This window comes from Drosophila elegans, unplaced genomic scaffold (assembly GCF_018152505.1).
Source record: "Drosophila elegans isolate 14027-0461.03 unplaced genomic scaffold, ASM1815250v1 contig_476, whole genome shotgun sequence".
Lineage (NCBI taxonomy): Eukaryota > Metazoa > Arthropoda > Insecta > Diptera > Drosophilidae > Drosophila > Drosophila elegans.
In genome coordinates this window covers 11,756,256-11,781,591 of record NW_024545863.1, presented here as the reverse complement: position 1 = coordinate 11,781,591, position 25,336 = coordinate 11,756,256, and the positions used below count along the sequence as shown (strand labels likewise).

Below are 25,336 nucleotides of genomic sequence, written 5' to 3'. Positions count from 1 at the left end.
TCATGAAACGACTAAGGATGTCTAAGTGTCTGTGACATTAATACCATAGTATCTTTATTTTCATTGAACGTTTTCTCATAAATGAAATTTTATTGCTTACACATCAGAGCTAAATTATGACACACAGTCTTGTCAACCCAAAAGCTTAAATATACCACAACTTATAGATTAAATATGCAACTGCGGTAAATACGTGTTATCTCTGGCACTAAACCGAGAAGAGCATTCTAGCTTGCGTTTTAGGGTTACCACGAGTATCGGTTTAACCCACTTGGCTCCCCTCTAACCCTTTTCCTGTTGGACGCAGAGCGTGCTCCAACATGGCGCCAACCGGAAGTGCCAGCCCGTTCAGCAATGGCCGACCCGCTTCTATGGCACTTCCGCTTTACTGCACATTAATTGCAATTAAATTTGGCATTACTTCCCTCTTTAAAACCCCTTTGCATTTCGTTTTTTCGCCATTTTCCCATCTCCCTGACACCCACGCAAATTTAATGATGGCTGCAATTTTTGTATGCTGCGTTTTCCTATTCTTTACATAATTTAAAGTTGTTTGCTTCGGCTGCTGCTGTTGCACTATGGTTAAAATGTGCCGGCTGGGGGCTTCTAGAGGGTGAAAATGGGCATTTGTTGCTGCCGCTGCTTCTGCTGCTATGCCTTGGATATTGTTGCTTTCAATTAACTACGCGTCTGGCGAAATGGCAAGTAAATTAATGTTTATAGTGCATAAATATGCAATTTTTATGCTTCGACTCTATGGGCATGCGTGTGGCACACTTTGATGGCGCCATTCTCTGGTTGAATTGAGCGCAAATTTTAATAAGTTATATGAGTTAAGGGCTCAAACCAAATCGTATAATGATGTTTATACATAAGGGGGCCCGCTGCTTTTAGAAAAGCCTTGTGCTTTTAATAAAATTTAATTTCACATTTGCAATCATCAGATTTTACTATATTTTGTCATGGATCCGGAAGTCCTTCTCATACTTTCTCATACCTTATACATTCTTTACTGTTTGAAATTATTAACTTTTATTAATCGTAATCTTTTAAGGGTATTTAAACCTAGTTTTGTTTAAGAAAAATTCCTTTCTTTTTAAAAACATTTAAAATATTTTCAAAAACCAATTTTATTGGGTGGCTTATACTGAAATTAAAAAATCAAATAAGTAGCTTAAGGGACTGTACAGCTATACTATAAAACTAAACCACAAAAAAAACGATATTTTTTTCAGTGCACTACTTGCGTTGATGTTGTTTCGGTGCCAAAACTTTAATTGCCTTTCGGGCCGAAAACTTTAGCAGAATCTGTACTGCTATGCATTTTGTTAACGTTTCCGGTGACTTCTCGCTGGTGACGTCCTGCCTCCGACCTCCGACCTCCGACCTGTCACCCCCCACACCCACCCGCACCACCCCCCACCACCACGACGCCTGTTGTTGTCCCCGGTTTGTATGCCCTTTTAATTGCCCATTGAAAGTTGTTCACTTGTTAAAGTGAACTTTCGCCCTGCCAAGTTGTTCGGCAGTGAAGTGAAGTGTAAGCAAGAAGCGTGAAACTATGTGTTATGCAATTAAAAGTGCAGGCGGAGGCGCCCTAAGCCCAATCGATACGGATATTCAATTGGCCGACGGCAAGCCAATTTGCCGCAACTTATTTAAGGATCAATTGCTCGGTCGGAAAGCCTTGGGTGGCAAAATTGGATGGGGAAACTCGGGTGACCGCAGCTGCAGCTGCTCGTAATGAGTTTTTCATGCATTCAGGACTGCCGAGGCGAATCCCTCAAGTTAACTTTATGTGACAGCTGCAGACAGAAATCATTCCGTGCCCATCTTCTATATATAGTATCCAATCCTATCCTATTCGTCCCGAAGAGAGGAGCAGGCAGACGAAAGTTATTATGCTGCATATGTGTATGGCTAGGTCAGGGACCTAAAAACTACACTATACAAATTTATATATTCTTCTCTTTTTAAGATGCTGGCGATTTGTGTACTACTTCTTGAAATATATCCAATGTGTCTATCGAAATATATTTGTTTTTATCATGGTTTTTCTATCTCTGAATGTCTAAAATGAATTGCATTTTTCCAGGTGTAGTCATACGTGGTGTCTGTGGCATTCTTTTCCATACTTTGGCTTGCTTTGTTTTCCCTACTGCGATGTCTACTGCTGGTGACTGGCATGGCAGCAACAATATATTTTTCTGATTTTCCACTTGCATTATCACGTCTAAAAACTGTCTACCATTAAACATGTGTATTGTGTGCATTGTCTGGAGTAAAGGGCATTTTCGGTTTGTCTAGTCAATGGGTAAAAGCAAATTCAAGCAATATATAAACATAATTTAGAAGCAAAACCGGGAGAGTAAACCACCATGGAAATGCTTATAAATTATGGGTGCTGGGGGATGACTTGCCCGAAGATATGTGGCAACGTTTGGCCAAATGAAAATCGGTAAGCAAATACAAATTTCAAGTCAATTTCGGTTGGGCGAGTGCATGTTATTAAGAGGCTGCGAAGCCTTAAATACCCTTGTAGATGTACAAATAATGTACATGTGTAACAAGTACCTGACTCAGATTTACCATCTTTGTGGTCATAAAATCCCATATTTGATCAAAATGAACTGCAGAAGCATAAAAGGATCCTGTGTCCTCATCAATTTGTTATTATATTGTGGCAAAAAGTCTACATTTAGATCGAAATCGCCTTCTGTTGTTGGGGGTAAAATAATAATGCAATCATTTTTGTAACAGTCTCTAAATTGTGTGTATAGAAGCAATTTAGTGAAAACAAAAATAATATATTGCGGAAAAATTCAAATAAACCATTTACACCACCTTTGTTAAAAAATAGAATCAAACATGGATCTGGGTTGAACAAAGAAAATATTTACCGATGTCGAACTATTTTTTATACAAATGCAAATTTAATATCAAGCTTTAGTGCTGGCATTATATCGATTTAATTAAGTAATTAAGTTAGCTGTACACCACAACCTAAGCTACAAAATATGCAGCTGTTGTTCCTGTTAAGAGGACGCATTTTCTGCGGTCGAAGAAATTTTTAAATTCATAATTTAGTTTAAAAGTCCTTGGATTATTCAATAAAATTGGGTCAATTTAACACAACTAAAAATTTAACATCATAAAAAAAAAAAATAAAAACGATGGAAGGGTAAAGACGAGCGTCCCGACTATTAGCTAAGCATTAATCGGACAAATTACATTCAGGCTAATAACTTTTAATTAAATGGTTTGATTTTAAATTGTTAAAGTCGATATATATTGATGCATAACCAGAATCTGCGTGATACATCTTAAATACTCTAGCTGTTATAGTTTCCTAGATCTTGACGGACAGACAGATCATGATTATGTATATTTAAAATGTATTTATCTTCCTTCTACCTGTTATATACATTTCAAAGAATACAATGTATCCGAGTAAAAAGGCGTTCATCCCTCACATGAATCCGGTATTCAACCGTAATCCATAAATTAGGCCATCCCTGAGATTCCATCTTGACGTGCATCTATCGCTCCCTCCTTTTCCGCCGCCTTGTTTCCTGACCTTCTCATTGACTAGTCGCATTAATTAAGTTTGCAACTCTGTGCCTCCAGATAAGATGCATTTGCAGTTGCACGACCCACTCCCACTCCCACAACCAACACCCACCACCAACAACCTCTAAGACACCGCCCGTTTAGGCTGTGCAATTGACTTAATAATTGGCCCGAAACATTTTAATGAGCGGCATCTTGTCAGCGTCACGTTTTCCGGAACGGAGCCGGAGGGCCAACGCAAGAAATGGCATTGGCATAATTAAGATTATGCTGGTGTATGGACTGCAGCAGAGGGGCAGGGATTAAGCATCGGATGTGGTGCCGTCTGAGTGGGGCGGAAATTTGAATGCCAAGGCGTTTGCTAATGTTAATGTGATATGCAGCAGGATATATCCACCCGGCTCCATTAAATTCCCATGCACAAACATTGCGCATACGACATGTGGATTGCCACTTGACAGGTGCACCAAGGCTGCCCCTTCCCTTCCCTTCCCTTGACATCGCTCCAGGACCTAGAGGCGTGTATTAACACCCAAGTGGGAATGACATCTCCAGGCACGTCTGGCGGCCTTTCACACGCCTGTCAAACGCTGCTCCGCCTTGGATGTCCTTCCCCGCCCACTCCGTCTTATGCACTTAACAAAAAAACATTGGTTTATTTTTCAATACTAGAAAATTCTTTTTTTTAAGCTATCAACGCATTGAAATATTTTGCTCAGCCAAGTAAAAGTAAGATAAGAGCCAATGACCGTTATAAATTCCATTTCAACTGATAGTCCTGATTTTAAGTGTCTTAAACTTTAATTAAAATCACTGGTAATTGTTTAATTTTATTTGTAAATATATTTAGCTTTTTATCTTGAGTGGAATTCGATCGGAATAAAGAAATCAGTCTTTCGATCAGAGCTGTGAAATGCGGGATGGAAATATATATATTATTATTATTATATTATTAATTTTCATGATTGACTTCTTTAAAATAATTTAAAAAGTTATAGCAAATCCTTAGTATCCTTTTTATTTAGTTGTGTAAGATCGTAAGTTTTTTAGTTGGAGGTAAAATTTATATTTATAAAAATCCTATTTTGTATATTGTCTTATATGTCTTCAAGCGAATACTCAAAATATAATGGTCTTAGTTCGAAAAACTAGCAATAAATAATATAATCATTTAAAGAATATAATGAAATTAAACGAAATTCGTCTGTTGTGTACTTGACCAGTTTAAATAATCTGTTTTTTGCTGTTATGAACTTATCAAACTCAGCCTTTTCCATCGAGTTATTGGAATCGTAGCACAGGAGCGGCTGATTTCATAATTTTATTACCTTTGCTGCCAAGATCCGAACTGTAGTATGTAGCTTTAAAACTGACCGATCTTTGGGACAGATTTGTAAATACTTATGTAAGTCCTGCTGAGTTTTTAGAAAGTAAATAATAATTGAAGATTTCCTGGGGTACCGACAATTTTTTTTAAGTGAGTTGCTTTTGTGCAGCTGCGGCACGTAATGACATGCGGCCGCCAATGTTGTGGACGCGTCGCCATCGTCATCCCGTCGCTGAGCATCTCCGTCTCGAGGGTCTTGCATAATTTATATAACCACGAGAGCCGCCAAAAAACCGCAAATCTCGCAGCGCCTCGTTGCACACGCAAGGCGACATCGGTGGCAACAGCAGCATCGCTGCACAGCGCGCTGTCAAAGAAATGCCCCAGAAATGTGGCAGATTCTGGGAGCGCTTAAAGTAGCCAGTGGTTGCATGTCGATGTATTGATGGTTCTCCCATTTATAACACGGGCTGACAGCGATTTTGGTCGACTGCCTTACTTTCAACAAATGCAAAATTTGTATTCTAAGTAATATTGAAATAAATGAATTGATGGAAAAAGATATATTACAATTTGTATATTTACGCATCGATCTTACATTCCGGACTTGCATTAATAAAGCGTAATAATGGTTACACAAGGTATGTACAAAACGAGTTTGTCCATACAATAGAATGTATTTATAAATAGGAATAACTGCTTATTTGAATAAATTTATGGATTAATTGTATCCATCTATATTTTCTTAGGATACCCAACCATGTAAATAGGCTCAAAATGCATCGAACGGGAAATAAAGATATTCCAATGGAAACCTATTAAGATGAAACATAAATTCCCGCCTACAAATCTTTCTGCACCTTCAAGTCTGTAAATGTTTTCGGCACTAGGTCACCCAATTTCTCCCTGAGTTTTGTGGACAACTTTAACTCATCCGCTATGACAAAGTATTGTCTATAAGGCAGCGATTCCAGCACGACGTCCTCAGCCAACGCAAAGCTCCTGGGAAATCCAGCAGTTTGAGGCCAATTGGCCAGCTCCGACTCCACGGTCCACCTGGCAGCCAGATCTTTGTAGTATCCCTCGCGTAAAGCGTCCACCTGCTCCAGTTTGGCCAAGTGTGCTAAACTCCTTTCGTGATTGGCTGAAACATCGATGGCACGCATGAGCAGGGCGCTGGTTAGTAAAGTCCACTTGCTGTCAGGCTCGAATTCCAGCAGATCTAGGCAGGATTGAAGCTGAGTTTGCAGTTCGGCCAGGAGTTCCGTGCTGCAACTGGCGGCGGCATGTGGTGGCGCAAAGTAAAAGGCCCCATCTTCGCTATGAGGAAGAGATGAGAGATTTACCACCTGTTCGGAAAGTTTAAGCGTGTAGGTACTGCTTTTTTGGTAATCGAATGATTGCTGGCACTTCCAACTGGTTCCAGAGCAATCAACTGGCAGCCAGGACTGCAACACCACCTTCTGCTCGCCACCGACAAGCTCAGTTTGCAGTTGCCCAAGATCTGGATAGGGTTTGTCCAGAGCGAGGACTGCTCCGTGCGACTCCAGTCGAAAGGCGGCTATTCTGGGAGCCCGATCCAGCTGGGCGCCACTGCCCAGCAGCCATCGCTGGTAGAACCAGGCACTGCTGTCGTTGGGATCCGTGAAGGCAGCCGTCAGCACCATCTCCAGTTCCTGCTGCAGCTTCTCTTCGCTCATGGGCCGGTCCCTCTGCTCGTTGGGATAGAGTTCCGGGAGCAGCAGGCTCCGGTGGTGCCAACTGGAGTAGTTGGAGAAGTTAACCTTGATCTTCTCGGTGCAGAAGTCCAGTTCCTGGGCTGCGGGCACCGAGGCCTTTCCGGTCACATAGCGCCTGTAGTCCCACGTGTGGAAGTTGCGCTCGTCGAACTTAAGGTACTTGTTGCACAGCAACAGCTCCCGCTGCCAATCCGCCCGGGGATTCTGCTCCAGGGTCCAGCAGCGGTGGTGCCAGGCGTTGTAGGACTTGGGATTGACCATCAGGCACTGCTCCGTGAGGTCCAGTTCGCAGATGAATATGGAATGGGCCTTGTCGTCGGCGAGGGACGACTCCTGAACTTCGGATTTCTCCTTCAGCAGCTCTTCTTGATTAGGGTTCTCCTCCTCTTCCTGCTGGGATCTCTTCTGCTCATCCTTAAGTTTGGACAGCTTCTCCAGCACGCACTCCCTGCGAATGTTCCACAGAGTACTCACATCCGGATTTCGCTGCAGAATCTGAACAGTTAGAGTGAGCAATTCGTTGTCCAACTCCCCCGCTTCGCGTTTCTTTTGAATCCTTCCCATGGCGGCCCGGTAGGCCCGGACTTTTAGAGCCTGCTCCTTCTTCTTCCGCTCTCGCTCCTCCTCGGTGGTCCTTACTTTCACGCGCCCGTGCATTGCCTTTAATTCTAGTTGAATGTATTTAGAAAAACGAAGATAATAATTAGTCAGCAGCAACAGCTGTTCGGCAATAGTGTGGCCGCACTTTGCAAGAATACCACGTTGAACGGAAAATATACCAAGAATACTAGTTGCGATTCAAAATCATTTTGGGGATTTGCCTTGACAAATCAAAACAAAAAACAGCTGTTCAGACACAATGAAGCACGTCTGATAATAATAATCTTTTGTTCGGCAAATACTTAATCTTAATTTTACATTTGAAATTTATTACCATTTAACATTATATATAAAAACCTTACTTATGGCAGCATCAGATTCAGGTTTGGTTAAAATCTGCGTTTTGAAATTTGCCTGACAAAAGCTGGTAGTTCTAAAACCGGCTGCAATCCGTGTAAGATTCACAGGTGCTTTAAAAATCCGATAGGTGTCGCACAATACTATATGTAGCAAAAGTATCTAGTGATTTAAAACCACTAAAAGATGCTTGTCATTTTTTTATATTAAAAAATCACACCTTTAGGTATCTACACTTTTTTCCATTTTATCTCTTAATTTTTTATGAATGCACAATATCTTATAAATATTTTCCGAAATTTGCTGATTTGCTGAAGTGCTTATCTAAAGTTGCGTCTCGTTGGTAACCAATGTTCTTGGGCATCGCTTAATTTTCATTTTACACGCACAAATTAATTACTGATAATTAAATACCGCGTTCTGATAAACACTGACAATCTTCCCATCACAACATTTTTTAACAAAAATCGCTACAAGAACATTGTTTTTACTGGTACGATATGAAATGGAAATTTCATTTGAAAACTAAGATTATCTGTTTAGCCAACAAAATCTGTTAAAAAGTAGCTAATAGTTAATGTAGAAACGCCCTGAGTTAGCCGTCAATTTCCACAGAAACTTTTTTAAGGCAAAAGCTAATTTAGTTAAAATGAAAAAACACTGTTTTAAGAAAAACTCGCTTGAAGCATCCCCAAATAATCAAATAAATCTTCTAGATTTTTGGAAATTTTTGATTAATTTTTTTTTTATGTTTCAAATATTTTACCAGATCTTTTTTGCGAAGAATATAATGAATTTGTACTTGTACTTGGCAAAGTTCGAAACTAAGTCCGTTCTCGACAATTATACGAGCTTTAAATGGTTACTCGTTTTTTTTTTAATTAACAATCCGTTTGCGAACACGTGGTGAACTATCGTTTAACTTTCGTTTTCTGAGCTGCTGGGAAGAACTTATAGTACAATACATTTTTGACATAGTCGTCCTAAAGCAAAGTTTTTAATCTTAATTGCTCAGCTTTTAAACTGAACGAGTAAATTGCACCGAAACAGACCGATTGAATTCGACTCTTCTTGCCTCTTTTGCTTTTTAGTGTCGAAAATGACTCCTTCAAACGTCTCATCAAAATGAGATTGCCCTCTGCAGTGTATAAAATAGTTGTAAAACTCTCGTCAAACTTGCTTTTAAACTATGCTCATAATTAGAACCTGCATATTCTACATATTTCCGAGGTCTCGACGTTTATTCAGACAGACGAAAAGATATTTCAAAGATTACACTTCGAATAACGGGTACAAAAAGGAATTTTAAAAATTAAGAGCTATACAAAGACGCTAGTATAAAATGTTTAAAAAACCAGTATGTTAGTACTTCCATATATAACATTTTCTTTAAAGTTGCTCTCTTATTAATCAAAGTACTGTCATATAATTATAATTATAAGACCGATCTGGTCTTGTTTTTCTGTCCAGTGCTTTGGATGCTGAAGACGAGAGGGAACCAATCAACCATGTCCGATCAGATCTCCGTCCTTCGCTTTAAGTCGCTGCCTTTGTTTGGCGATGTCATAAAAATAGAAATCTCGCTTCATTGCTGGTCCTTTGTTATTGTCGCAGCTCAGCTTCTCTGCAATTTGCCCAGCGAGATGTGTGCGTTTGGTTTGGGTACTGCGAGTATTTCCACCTAAGCTGGTCGTCCTGCAGACAACCCCTCGGCATCGTATATCCTGACCTGTTGGCCAGATTAGGACCGAAGTCGAAGCCGAACCCGAACCCGAATCTGAACCCACATAAAAGCCGCATTTGAGACGCGCAAAATCAGTCATAATATTTCAAATTTCATAAATTGATGCGTATCACATTAGGTGCGACAGCAGGAGCCGCAGTCTAACGGTAACGATGCCAGGACCTGCCACGCCCCCTTCCCCTAAACGTAGCTGTGAATCCACCCTCGGGAACTGACTTTGATAAACGCGTTTTCGGCGTGGGGCGGCGACACGCCCACGTTTCAACGCGTTGCGCAAATTTGCTGTTAAATAAATATATCCGAGAAGAAAGGAAAATAAAAACGTGCACGGTAAAAATATGTTTTCAAACCCTGAAAACAATCACTGCGACATTTAAAAATCAATCAAATTTTAAAGCTGACAAAAAAAAATGGCATTAATATATGTTTATTTTTAATGAAAAATACAAAGTAATACATTGTTTTAAGCAGAATGTTTATGATAATTGCTTTGCATTGATCTAAGCAATTCCCTAATTGGATTGCATAAATTTTGATTGTAAAATATAAATTTTGAAGAAGCATTTTGAATGCATTGTAAGACATAAAAGACATTATAACCCATGTTATATTTGATTGTTATATTAAATTCGATATTATTTGAGCAGTGCATATCTTTATATAGGTGGGCGGCCATGTACATTTTCTTTGATTTTGCTGCACGATTGATTTTCCCGCTCCAAGGCATTGGCGTCGCGTTACCAGAGTCCTTTTCATTCGCACCTGCTGCCGCCTAAATTGTTCCCCGACGAGTTGGCCGTTTCTTGTCTGCCCCTCGAACTCAAGGACCCTTCCCATTTAGAGGATATCCCGCCTTAGGTCCAGCCGTTGTTCATTTTATTGTGTTCCTCTTTGCACAGCCATAAAACAATAAAATAGATTTTTGTGTTTGTAATCCAGCATCGAGTCACTCTCGCTGGTGAAATGCTTTTCTAATTAAATTTTATGACTTGCCTGATGAAGTTTCTGCTGGCTCTTCGTGATTGGGATTGAACTATTGATTGGTCACGAATGGGAGATTGCCTGCGGCGTCTGTATTTCTTGCAGGGGATGATCCTTTCGAGGAGATGGGAAAGTTATGTAATGACGGCTGCTCTTTAAATTAAAATTTATCGAAATGCATTTAAATCTGAGCCAATGATCAAAGGCTTTGATGTTGAAATTATAATTGTGTGTGGGTACTGTCGAATCAATTCTAATTCATATCGGGCAATATATGTTTACATGTTTGAAACAAAAAACATGAAAACATGTTTCTTATTATATATAAAAATACATTAATAATAAAAATTTAAACATACAAACGAAGCCTGTTAAGAGAAAATTGGAAGGAATAAAAGCCAAATTAATACATAAGAATCTTTGTAAGTCACAAACATTTTATAAAATAAAGTATAGTGAAAAGCGTTAACACATTATTAAGTGCTTAATAAAATTTAAGGGATAAAACTAAAAACAATGACAATGAGTTGTATATGTTTTATTTAAAGCTGTCCTTATTTTTCGTTTACATTTATGGCCTTATATTCAACTTCGGAAACATCAAAGTAAAGTAAAGTATGAATTCTTTATTTAAATTTTAGTAAAACTCTTAATTTGTTCATTGGCAGACAGGCTATTTTAAGATATTTAAATAAACTTAGGATATAAAAATGATGATATATATGTAATATCTTAATCTTAATAAAAAATCCCATCCATATCTAAGGAAGAATAATTGCCTTTACAAACATCACTGTAATTGATCATTTAGCTAGTAATAAGATCTGTGTGTAATCAACATGTTATTTGAGAGAACAGAAAGTCTTTCTTAAATTCGCTAAAATTAATTTGCTCTGCATGGAATGCTATTAACTTGTACACTTTCATTTCCACGTGGGGCCAAACTTCAAGTGTTGCCATTAAATTGGTAATCCAAGTAGACCCTAGTGAAATTCAGTGGTTTCTCCATGGCCAACCTCTCATCCCACCCCCCTTCATTTTCATTCATTCCATTGAGTTGGCTGCCAGGCAAATTTCAGCGATTTTCCGAGCATTTCGCTGCCACGCTGAAAATTGACACCTAATGCCCACGCAGGAGGAAAACTCTCGCATTCAGTGGCCCATCCTCCTGATGGGTTTCCTCTTCTACGCTCAATCCCCTCAACCTTTTAACCACGTAGAGTCGTACACAGAGAATAATCTGACTGTCTAATATTCAGACCTAAAACAAAATTATTGAAAAAATTCTGGGGCGATTTGAAAGCGTCCCAATTGAGGCTTAAGATACAATGATTTATACTTTCTTAATTGATATTTCCTATAATGATTATACATTTTGTTTTTTTCTTGATTAATATTAGGAGTTATTTTAATCTGATTTATTGTTTATGTTTTGACCTAACCTTGGCTTCACCTTTTTGCATAATCAGAAACAACTTAATCGTTCAATTTATATGCAAGAATGTTTAAGACCATAATGTACATTTTGTCAAATCTGTTTGAAATCTAGTCAAAGGATTATAATGAAATACCAATCTTTGGAATTCATACCTATTCACCACGCATATAAGACATATCTTAACAGAACGACTGTGCCTCACTTTCGCTGAGTGTATCTGAATAATGGCTAAGCGAATGCGCAAGCAATTGACGTAAATAAGAAGCAGCCTGGGTAACGTCAGCGCCACGATGACGACGCCTGTAACCGGAGATGGTCGAAGGATGAAGACCGTGGTGCGGCTTATACATATAGATACGTACATATATATAGCATACGTATGCCCTGGCCACAGCTTGAGCTTTGAAATTGGAAAAAGTTATGCAAATCTGCTGACGACAGGACAGGAAACGGGCGCACTGTGAAGCACAAGAAGTGAATTAGTTTTTATTTCTGGCTCCTTTTTCCTTAGCCCCCATTATGCGTGCAAGTCTGTGTGGGCTGGTCTCTGGCAGGATCCTGTCCAACTGTCGATTCCTATGTGTGCGCAATTATAATAATTGCAATAATAATAACAACAGCATCTAAGCAACTCTGTTGGCATGCAACGTGACAGGAGCAGCCGAGGGCAGTGCCTTGAAAAAGGACCAGTACACTGAGAAATATTCACTGTGTACAGTGCATATTAAAGTTAGATATTTTAAAATTGTTCTAAATCAATATATATATTATTCATTTAATCATTATTAAATGTTTAAATATACTGCGGTAGTACATATTTTATACACTTTACTATAACATTAATATTTTTATATAATTAATTTATAAAAACAAATTGTATATATGTAGTAAAATTCTAAAAAGGTTCTGCAACACTGTATCGCTCTTTAAACGTATAACAAAAACCCATGTCTAAAAACAATCTTTAACAAACTATTAACTTTTTAGAAACAGAAAGCAAGTGTATATTTCTCACTCCGTAAATTCATATATTATCGAATAATGCCTTCGGTGGAAATATAATGTTACTTACAAGTTTTTCAGACAAGGACCTGCAGCTCAAGTTTTCTACTTTTATCCAAAGTGAACTATAAATAAATGCAAATGTACCACTCTACTTTTTTTTTTTATTTTAATGTCAACAAGCACACATTCTTTTATTTTCTAAATTCCATTGGTTTTTTTCTCAGTGGTGTGGAATGGGCGAGTTCCGGCCAGCATTTGTGTGCGTAAATCGCTCAGTTGTTTACCGAGGGCATTAAAGGCTTTCCTGCCGCACGGCTCAACGCTCAAGGCTCGAGGCTCGGGGCTCGGGGCTCGGGGCTCAGTACTCAGGACTCACACAACGTGCCTAAATAAATAGCCAGAGCCCGGCTGGGTCGTCCGAAAGAATAGCAGCCTGAGTTAGATTGAGACTCAGTCACCAGGATTTAAATTCCCCGTTCGGCGTCGTCCTAATTACAATGGCCAACGCTTGGCTGGCTCTGACAGCACTTACCACCCCACAGGATCGGGGATTCCCCGTTCGTCTTAACGTGCTTAATGCCAATTAAGCGCTTGCCAAACACCCCTCCACGACCTCCCTTGTCAATGTCACCCTCTGCTATTTACATTCCGCTTTTGATATTTCGCATTTCATTGATTTTACTTTTAATATTTTTGATTCTGGCTGGATTACTGTTTGCCCAACTTCTCCGATTTTGTGCGTTGTTCCCATAATCTGCACCCTGTTTTTATCTCTCAGCGCCTTGGATTTCCGTTGCCCATATAAATAGTTCTAGTTAATTAGATTTCTAACGATGTTTGGCTCAGCGAGATTTGTGTACCTCGTACTTGTAAAGTTCAAAGGGTATTTCATATTTGTAGAAAAGTTACAGAATGGTTGCCTCGGGATGATGCTTGTTTAAATTATTTACATAAGCTAAAAAAAACGTTGGACTAAGAGCTTCTTAAATAATCCTCTCAGAGGGTCTCCAAAAAACATTTTTATGTAGAGCCAAGTATTTAATTGTCGAGACACTCGTCTGTAGCTTTATTACTTGTTTTGTTTGATGAGCGATTTAGTTGCCTTGACGATCGTTTTCTAGGTATCCAATTTATTTTGTCAAAATATGCAAGTAATTGAAATTCGATAATGAGGTGTAGAACGCATGGAAATCTTTTGCCATGACACCGCATTATTACATTTATTAAATCTTGGTGGTTCTCTTTTTTTTCTTTGTTAAAGCATAAACAAAAAATATTTAAGAGGAATGAAAATTCTATTTTAATTAATATTTGCTTACTATTTTGTGTATGCTATTAAATATAGAGCTCTTAAAATTAACTATTGATTAAAGGGGATTAATTTGTGGATAAAGAAAATCATTTTTGTAGATGGGAATTTGCTTAAAAGTCTCTTGGAAACCCCCGTTTCGAAACAACCCCAAGAGCCTTTTTGCTACCTTAGTTACTTCAACCTTCTGCTAATTGATCTGGGCCCTGAATTAATCGCAGTATGGAGCCACTGCTACTTAGTTTCCCTCCTTTATCTCGACTACCAGCTGTATCCATTGACTGATTAAACTCCCGTGCGATGCCCTGCTGCCATCTGCGGCAACTGGACAGCATATGCTGGAAATCCGAGACAAGAGCCCAAACAAGTCAACAGGCTCATGAAAAAATATGAAAAATAAAAATTGTGCAAAGGCAAAAAAGAGGTAAAAACCAGAGATGCCATGCCGCCAGCCAAAGATCAAATGGCGCAAATCTTGCAGATACAAAGATACTTTTCGACTGCGGTTTTGCGGATTGGGCTGGGCTTCGGCTTCGGCTTTAACTTCAGCTTCAGCTGGATGGGATGCTCGAATGGTTTGTGCCCGTACGGGCAACTAACCGCAGCAAGGGGTCGGACCAGCGTTTCAGGCAGCCAAGTTCAAATTTTTAACCGCACTATGGCAACGGTATACGGCACATAATTTGAACTTAAAAGCTGCCTAACAACTGGTTAGTGGAATGGTCGGGTATGGGGGGCAGACAGGGGTTGCCTTTCGTAAAGAATAATAATAGTACGAAATTATAAATGGCTTGCTCTGGGTCGGGGTTTCTGATCCCCAGTCTTTTGGGCATGTTCTCAAACTGTCCCTGGTTACTCGCCTCCTATCTGTCTCTCTGTCTCTCTGGCTTCTTTCTTCTCTTTGTTTGCTTTACGATACGGCTTTTCTAGCTCCACGTTTGTATTTTCACCAAGCTTGCACTGCCAAAAATATCTGGTACACATAAATGGATTATAAAAAAAATTGTTTGATACATTTTTTTTTTAAATTTAATTTTATTCTGGGCATGTGACGAATATTGTTAGGGATTGTGTGTTGTTGACCGTTCATAACTTATATATGAGTTCAAATGCAGCTTTGAGCCGATTAAATTTATTTATGATGTGTAATTAGGCTACTAGAAATAGTGGAAAGGTAAGATATTGTATAAACTGTAATCTGCAATTTATTGATTTTAAAGTTTTTAAGAATGTTGAATGTTGAATGGCGAAAAGCGAACAAATTGTAAGAGGAGTCAATATAATACAGGGAAATATTTGTTATTAAAAATGTTCCCAATTTGTTTTAATTGTTTGTTTTGTATTTCTATGCATGTGTGTTTACTGCACAGCTATTATTACAATAGGATTGTAATATAATCCTATTGTTATAATAGTTAATACAATCCTTTTGTAATAATAGTTAATACAAATGTTTTGCATTTTTTTATAATTAGAGAAAGTTAAAGTTTTATCTCATTTCCGAAAATCTTTAGGTGAGATTGAACGGTAGCTTTAAGTATTTTAGAGGTCAGTTTTAATGTTCTATTTTAACCATTTTAAATGTATTAAATTCGTTTTTATTAGATCCTATTTAAAAACTCTATTTTTTACTATAATACTTTTTTTATTTGAATTTACATAACAGTTAGATGGTCTTAAAAAACTATTGTTGTGGTGAGAAATAATATTTTAGAAATGCACCTTAGACCTAGTTTTTCTGGTTTGTAATTAAAGCAGCAGTTTTAATCTTATTAATAGCAGGTTTTGCCTGCGGCGACGCCTCTCACCCTGATACTTTCTTCCAGTGTAATTCAGATAGGGACGATTCTGCCCCTTGGCCAAGCAACTCGACGACCTCTCCTTGAGCATGTCGATGATTATTATGTATGCTTAAATTCTATGCACGTACCGGCACTGAAGCTTATCTGTATCGAATATGATTAAGTGCGCTGCGCTGCCTGTCGCCCCTCGCCCCTCGCTCCTCGTCATTCGACCCTCGACTGGAGACGCAGGCCTCGAACTCGTCTAGGCAGGGACCAGAACCAGAACTCAGAAAAAATTCAGAAACCCAGAGCTGGCCCAGTCGGAGGCATAAAACTCGGGCCAAGACCCCGCCAGACCTGAACGTGCAACATTGAAAAGGGCACAAAGGAGCGGAGCGAGCGAGCAAAGTAAACACAAACAATTGCAGGCAGCATCGGCATCAGCATCAGCACCAGTATTCAACATTCAACATACAACATACAGCTTCGGAGCCGAATCCGAATCCGAATCCGCCTGGCAGGCATCCAGCCTGCTAAATCCTCGCAGTCATCTTCCATTGCAGCTTCAGATGGCGGCGGTCCATTTGGCATTTGCATTTTCTGGATAATTCATTAAATGCAGAGCTGCTCCTTGGCTGCCTGCTTTTTTTTTACTCTTCAAATTGAATAACACACAAAGCGAAATTTGCATTTCTTTTGAATCAAATGGAAGCGAGGCTTCCTAGTACTGTGAATACTTCTGAGGAATTCCAACAATTGCTTTCATTCATGGTTATAAAAGGCAGTTGTTCAAGGGGCACCTATGTGCTTGCATTTGAATATTCAAATTATGTTTATCGATTTTCATCTACGGTAGAGAGTCAAAAATGACTTTGCGCATGAGAAAAATGTTTAATAGAATTAGGTGCGATTGGAACTCTGCATATTAAATTATATTTTGAAACATGCAAATGTTTTTAAAAGAAAATCCGATAATTTAAGTGGGAGAGGGGAAGATGTTTCTTTATAAGAAATTATCTAATGGCCGTTTTTTAAAAGGACTAACCAAAGTTTCAGAAAAAACTGGCTACTTCAAAGAACAAATCCAAACATCGTAATAAAATGTAAAATATAAATGGAAAGTTCTATGCAAACAAATAGAAAAGTATTCAATAAGCAATTATTTTTAAGAGAACTTAATAAAGTGTTTATCTTAAGAACAGAAAAAATATTTATTACCGCCTCTTTTTAAATAAATGTTATGCTTCTTACATCTAATGAAACACTCATTTTATTCTTTATTATACATATCAATTTTGTTAATAATACTGAAGGGAACACCTATTTATTTATTTAATATGAATAAGCTTTCATCAGAGTTGCGCCATCTAAAATCTCTAAAATTTAACACTTACGCTTAAAAAGTATTTGATAAAATTGGAGTGGTCAGACTTATTTATCCTGGCCTAAGTAATCATCATTGTATTTCTGTGTGTAATTAAATCTTTATTCATTACAGAAAGCATTTAGCAGCAGCAGCAGGCGCAAGTCGAAATTAGCATTTTGCGAGATGCTTTGAAACGTTTACGACAATTTGTAACCGAACTAATTAGTATGCAGGTATTGCAAATGCGTACCATAAATCCGAGTGGTCGAGGCTGGTAGATAAATAAGAACGAAACATGTTTGAGTGGCGCAATATTCCATTTAATTATATTGATGCGATCTCTGAATTTATGCGATCCGATGTGTGGTGCATTCGATTGGAAGTCGGCTTCAATTCGGCTTTCGAGCGGGTTCAAAGCTGATATAAAGCTGATATCAGACCTGGCTGAGTGGAGTTCTCTGTGATCTTGGCACTCGAGTAGTCTCGAAGTCATCCCAGCATGTGCAAATACGCGCCACTCTATGCCTGAGCTTCCCATGATTTATTTGATTTATAGCAATTGCTTTTTATATTGCTTGTTGTTCAGCATTTTTCAATTCAAATTCAGATTCAGATTTCGATTCCGATTCCTTGGGCACTTGAGCTTCTTTTCTTCTTTTTGATTTTGATTTTTTTTTTTTGTGTGCGCCCCTTGAGAAGGCCGCATTAAAATTCAACTCGTACTCAAGTCGTGAAATGCTTAATACTTGAGATACTTTTGTGCTCGTTGTATTTGCATTTACATTTTGGAGACACTCGACGGCTCGACTGTGAGCAATTTTGTAAAGGGTTCCCCTCCGTTCCGCTGCCCATCCATTAGGGGTTGTTCCGCCAGGGGCGAAGTGCATATATGCATATATTAAATTGCTTTCATATGGCGCATTAATGAATCCGGGGAAGGTCGCGTCTGTCAACCTGTCATTAAGCAACCAGATACTTTATAGCAGATACACACTCACCAAGATGCATCCATCCAAAACCATCCATCCGCTTATCCTAACTGTTAAAAGGTGCAAACATCCTGAACTCTCGGCTGAATGCAAAAAAAAATTGCAAATAAACGTGAAACCCTCTTCTCGGCTCCTAAGAAATTCACACGCTGCCGGAGTCCTTGTGGACGAACAATGGCCGGGCAACAAAACGGTAAATGTGTGCCGGGCCAGATAAAAACCAGATCCCTACGAAACTCGGCTGCTGTGCAAACAATTAAACTGACGACGACGACGACGACGACGACTGAGGGGCGGACATTATTGCAAGGTGCAGCCTGCAGCTCCTCGTCGCCGTGGCACTTCCGCTGAAAAACCGATGGAGGTACAGACTCAGCTACACCGAAAAAAAAGTATTTTAAACGATTTTTTACACTACCATTTTTTTTCTAAACATACCTTTCGTGAAGATGGGAATTTTGGTTTATAGATCTAGTTAAATTATTCATATTTGTCATTAAGTTAGGGGGATTTCCGTTCCTTATTTGCTTTTCCCTTATTTTCATGCTAATTAAATTGATACATAGGAGATCGTTTAGAAACATAGCAGTCATTTGCAACCATTTTTATATAAAGTCCGTTTTTAAAAAACCAGAGCTTAGTTTAAAGAAATGTGTAATCTTTCGAGGTTTCTAGATGGAAATCCCCCAAAAGGGCTAACTTTCAAACCAATCTACTTTTATTAAACTGAAGGTTTTTAATTAAAACGGAAACAAGTAAAAAAAGTAATTAAGCATTTAAAGGAAATATGTAATATCAAAAATCAAAGAATAATTCTTAAATAAATTTGACCTCTTGCATATGTAATTGCTTACCATTCGATAAGACTTAAGATGCTATTGTATTTTTTATAGTGTACTTGTATTTCTTGTAGTGTACATCTGCAGCAGTAAAAGATACAAGAGCGGACGTTCAAGTGCCGAAAAAGAATCGCAGACAGAGATTCCTTCTTTGATGTGTGTGCACTGGAGTATTATTATGATTGATGGGCGCGAAAGGAAAACGAAACCAGAACAGCAGGCGCACAAAAAGCGGAGTAGAGGAATCCCACATAGAACGGTCTGGCATCACATGTTATAAATTATTTTTACTCGAAATGAGGCTTCGGAATTAGTGGGGATTGTGCCGTGTACAAGGACTGCGACTGGATTTGGAAAAACTCTTTCTCGCCCATTGTGCATTGTTCACTCCGCTCCTTTTCCTGCATATTCCTCCACTTTTTCGTCGGTCGGACCGTCATGCGTATAGAATTTCATTTGATTGAGCGCTTAATCAAGCAAACATTAATGTGCACTTATTAATAATAAGTGTTCGGGCACCATTTTCGTTTATCGTTTATCGTTTATCTGCTCAGTCGTGGCTGAATGAAGCCCGTGGATTGCTGGATTCCCGGACTGCTGGTCACGATGATAATGACTGGGCAAAGGATCGGATCGATTGGTGGTTGTAAATTCAAAAAAAAACAAGAAAGAAAGCAAACTTCGGCAAGCCGAAGTTCATATACCCTTGCAGCTATTGCATGAATTAAATACTTTTGAAAACATTTAAATTATGATTTACTTGAGTATATGCTGAAAAACATTGAAACTATGATGATTTGCATAGATAGTTATTAGATAGTTATTTTATATATTTTTATTATTTCTATGGGAGCTATATGCTATAATTCTGAAATAATTAAACATTGCTATATGTCGAAGAACTAAACAAAAAATTAAAAAACAGCAAAGTTATAATTTTTTTTCATTTATTTTTCCGATTGTTCCTATGGGAGCTATATGCTATAGTCGACCGATTTTGATGAAATTTAAACCGTAAATCGGAAATATTTAACAATTACTATATGTCGAAGAACTAAACAAAAAATTAAAAAACGGCAAAGTTATAATTTTTTTTCATTTATTTTTCCGATTGTTCCTATGGGAGCTATATGCTATAGTCGTCCGATCCGGCTCGTTCCGACTTATATACTACCTGCAATAGAAAGACAACTTTTGGGAAAGTTTCATGCAGATAGCTTTAAAACTGAGAGACTAGTTTGCATATAAACGGACGGACAGACGGACAGACGGACGGACAGACGGACAGACGGACGGACAGACGGACATGGCTAGATCGACTCTACTAGTGATGCTGATCAAGAATATATATACTTTATAGGGTCGGAAACGTCTCCTTCACTGCGTTGCAAACTTCTGACTGAAATTATAATACCCTCTGCAAGGGTATAAAAATGTATACAAAGCAATACCAAAGTGTAGAATTTGTGGGTGTGTGCGCTTAGAAATGAGCCTGAATGGTTTCGTTCCGTTTTTTATGGGTGAATCAAAAATATTGTCGGGCCACAATCGCAATACAATACAATCTATTGTAAGCCAAAACCCCACGAAATGAGTCAACAGAAATTAATCTTTTGAAAATGAACAGGCACCAGTTGCCATGTCGGTCTTCTTTATAGGTTCTAAATTTAAATATACCGATCGCTTCTTAATCATATTTATATATGAACGCAATAGTTAAGGTTCGTAAACAGGGAATAGTATACAATTTGAATGTTTTTAAGTTGAGATGTTTTTCCAAAAAAAAAGTTGTGCTTCTTTATTATAAACAAAAATCCAATTATTTGTTTTACAAAACACATTTTTTTCCATTAATATCCATTTCTCCAATTTGGTTTCTTAGAAATGCATTCCGGCATATCAGTAGTCTTTTCATTATTGTCACCCCGAGTTACAAAACATCTTTCTCGATACATGCTTATCCAATGGAATCCGATCTAACAGCGTAACTCCATGTGGCTGACTAACCATCGCACGTTGCATCCATCCCATCCATATTTTCAGGCATTCATCCCGGGAACACGGCCACCCATTGACATCGCCTCAAAATCGTGGACCAGTTTAAGCTTACACACCGCTGCGGATAATCCGCGTCGAAAGCTGAGTTATGTCATGCTCAGCCAGAACACACAATGGGCCGACTCCTATATACATATTGGTACATATAATACTAAAAAAGAGATTGCCTGTTTTTTCTAAAACCTCCATTGTGTGGCCCAAAGTTGATTGTTTCATTTGCATTGTTGTTGCTGCATGGCAGCTTTTTTATTACTCGCATTATTATTTTGCGTATTATTAAAGAGCATGCATTCTTTATCAATACACATGTATATGTGTGTATGTATCCGAGTGATTTTGGTTGTTCTTCCTGCTGGAACCTAAAAAACTGTCGGCGGATGTCGAATAGCGGGGACGGGGCTTTAAGCTTCTTTCCGTCTGACTGAATTGAGCGGCCTTTTTGCATTGCTGAACTGCTTTTTCTGCAGGCCTACAAAAGGCGCAGAGCCCCTCAGACATTGCCCATAGAATTTGTATGAAATTTAAATACCCATTCAGCATTCAAAGTGCGAGGCGACAGCGCAGAGACCTAAATACTTAAGTAGTTTCCGAGGGCTGACAAAGACACACAGTGGAGGGCGATACGAGGCGGCGCTTTCATATGCAGACACACGTTTTCCTCGGCGGAGGAGGCTCCAGATACAGATACAGATGCAGATACGGATACGGATACGGGTTCGGATACAGATGCCAGCAGACAGATACACAGATACGGAGCAGACAAAGCAAGCTGGATTATGCCTCCAAACTACGAGCACTTCAATGTGTGTGCCTCACGTAAGATTTAATCTTTATTGATTTATTTTGTTAGATTTTAATTTATGACACCGAAGTAGGCAATCATTATTTTCTGTATATTTTTTTTTTATCTCCTTCGCCGACTGTGTAAGCTCAGAAAAATGAAGGGGAATAGGGGATCTCGAGCTGGGGACTTACTATTGGCCCAGCTGTGCTATATTTCTCGAGATGGCAGTGCAATTTGCATTGGCTGAGTATCAATTAATCAAGACTTTGTTGCCAGGGCCATAGAGCAGCTAATCAGTTATGGATTTACTGAAGATAATTTGTATGGTGTGGAGTTAAAATATAAAAAAGTTTTTGGTTGACGAACTGTCTTGTCTGGTCTTAAAAAATAATATACTTATATAAACTTATAGTTGCTGAAAGTTACTTTTATAAAATGTAAAAAGGTATCGTCAAATAGACAATGTTGTACTTATTAACAATAAAATATTTTATTGGTGGACTAGGAGTAAATATGTGATATAAATTAACTAAAAACACAAGGATCCATATTATAAAAATATTTTGAGTCTGCCAGGATTAATAATTTAAATGGTTAACATTACTACAGCCAAAATAAAATTGTATAGAAGGTTTAAAAATAAAGGATGAGACTACAGTTTAATAAATGAAACAATGGTTATGGGTTATATTTTTTAGTATACAATTAATACTTTTCTGACATTCTGTAGTTCATTGTCTTGAAAAAAAATACAGAAAGCATTAAAGCAAATGTATTAATTCAATGATAGATAATAAAATAATTTAGTTTTTCATTGAAGTGTCTTTAATAATGATGAGTATTGATAAATATTAGAAATTATAATACTAAAACGCTATTTAATCAAACATTTTAGGCATCGATTTAAATCTAAGTAAATAATATTCCCCACTTTATAACGCAAAGTGGAAGTGGTATCCATTAGCATCTGTTCCAATTTGGAATCCCAATAAAGCACCTATTAATGACATCCACACAAGTTGCCAAGTTTCCAACTTGACTTCCTCCCCCAGCGTAACTCCAGAATCTTTGGCTTGTGTTTCAACCTCCGGCAACTTATCAACCCCTTCCCTGTCGTCATGGCTGACAACCCTTGCAGGTAACCTTTCATTTAACATTAACCACCAAGTCCCAGCAGCTAACTATTCATTTCTCCCTCATCCCGTAAGCTCCTTTCACGAAACTTCAGACGGGCCAAAAAGGAAAATGTAACGCACCGAAATGCTCGTGTAATTTGCTTTTCAGTTCAGTTAAAAGTTTTCGTCGGAGCAGAAACCGTTAATCAAAATTAATTACACACAACCCCTCGCCGTTCGACCCCTTCGCCCCTTTTTCCACCGAAAAACAAGTGCCACGCCCACATGCGACATGCAAACGAAGACAAGAAAAACGTCGAAACAGCAATCGTAATTTACTTTAATGAGCAACATTTAGCCAGCCCACGAGTCCAGATGGGCAGCGGCGATGAAGGAATCGGCGGTGGGGGCGGAATACACTATGTTTGGATCAAGGGATGACACAAATATCGATATCGATATATTAAATTAAAATAAAATCAGATTTTTATTCCAAGGAATTGGATCGAATTCCTTATGAATTAATAACCATTCTAACACCACAGAAATATGATAATCTTTACAACTACTGCGTTATGCTAAAAATAATTATTTAAGATCTGGATTCTTATATTTTGTTTTAAAGTTTATAAAATTCGGTAAAATTTTATATGATTTGAGACTGGTTTAATAATTATCATATATACATAGTACCTCAAAAAAATACTTAATAACCTAAACTTGTAAAACTTACAAGGTTAAGCAACATATTAATATATAAATATATCGTCATATATTAATATATCGTTTCGTTTTCTATTCTTCACTGATTGTTATCACTAAGTGGATCGGGTTGGAGACAGATGACCACGCATAGTGGACATGGTGTGGCCATTGTCGTTAGTTGGCCGTTGCGCAGTTGTGTAATTAAAGTTCGCATGACCGGCAATTGCATTTTGAATTTGAAATGGGCCGATGGACGCGCGACGCAGCCCTCAATCCTTCTGTCTGTATTTACGTGCGGCCCACTCTAAGACATCGACCCATCCACTCCCCTCCTCCACCCGCATTCACTCTCAATCTGCAGGCTTATTGTTCTCCCGTCCAAGTTCCCGTCCCAGTTCCGCTGTCTGTGTCGCATGTTCTTGGCATTTAATGAGTGCGCGCACACGGAAAAATACGAGTATAATGCCAAGTATTGATTTTCAATCATTTTTGGTCAATTTATTAAATTCCCCAATTATATTATATTTAGGGCGTTTTAAATGGGGTGTTTTAGACGACTATATTAATTAACGCAATCATGGAACTTTTAAATGGAACATAGTAAGTTGGATTTAATAAAAAAGATATTTTGTATTGAGTTTTTCACGAACAAAAAAGATTGTTAGCTTATTGCGTGTGTCTAGAAAATGAATCCTTTCTTTTTATATTAAGGGACTACTTTAATTTAAATTTGTAAGTGAAGCCTTCTTTTCTATATTAACCTTATATTTTTTACCCGAACACCTTCCGTAGTTTGCATAAAAAATATGTATTATGTATAGGGTCAATATAAACAACATTTAAAATTACAAAAATCGGGAAATAAAATAACATACATCAAATAAATCAAAAATCAAATCGTTATATTATATATTAAAATGTTTCTAAAACAGATTGTTTCTTTTTTCCTTCATAAACTAACAAGTTAGTCAGACTGTTTCTTCAAGTGCATTTACTCTGTTTTTAGCGTATTCTCGGACTATCGATGTGAGGCTTCTGTCTAAGCCGCTGTCTGTGTCCGCGTCTGATTCTTTGCCTGCCTCTAAGTTTGCGTCTCGACCGATTGCCATTTTCGTATGCACGGCATGTATTTAAGTAGGCTGATGGTAAAGTGGACATTAGGGGCATTCTGCGGATGCTATGTAGGCATATGTGAGACCTTATATAGAGCAGAGATTGACAGCCACTTGCCATTCTCCTCGAGTGGCAATCGAGGAGGAATCTTTGAGAATTCAATGCTGAAAATAGCTACTGACGGATGTGTGGTTGGCATCTCTGCAAATCTTCAAAATGGGCTCTTTCTAGGTAGAAAGCGTGGAAGATCTAAAATCTCCAGTGCTTTGAGTTATAACCTATGTACGTGATGGCTCTTATTGATTGGTAAACAATAATTTCTATAATTAGAATAGCAACTCAGACAATCGATCACTTTCGGAGTTAAGAAAATAAGGCGTATTGACGTATACGTAATAAGATAACTAAGATTAATATGGTTTTTTTGCATTAAAGTTTGGTTTGCATTATGAATTCAGCTGTATGTATTATGATTTTTCTGTCCCGTTTTTACCTGACTTGCAAATGAAAATG

The 25,336-nt window shown here is 38.2% G+C and overlaps 1 protein-coding gene across 1 annotated transcript; it reads right to left on the bottom strand.

Moving 5' to 3' along the window:
* Positions 1 to 5,459: 5,459 nt before the first annotated feature.
* Positions 5,460 to 7,377, bottom strand: LOC108141219 (geranylgeranyl transferase type-2 subunit alpha). The gene has a single exon (XM_017264471.2). The coding sequence runs from the start codon at positions 7,291 to 7,293 to the stop codon at positions 5,740 to 5,742; it is 1,554 nt and encodes a 517-aa protein (XP_017119960.1). The 5' UTR covers positions 7,294 to 7,377; the 3' UTR covers positions 5,460 to 5,739.
* Between the last annotated feature and the right edge of the window lie 17,959 nt (positions 7,378 to 25,336).

What these genes read in the sequence shown, in the direction of transcription:
- LOC108141219 (XM_017264471.2), bottom strand. Translation starts at nt 7,293, where the DNA reads ATGCACGGGCGCGTGAAAGTAAGGACCACCGAGGAGGAGCGAGAGCGG.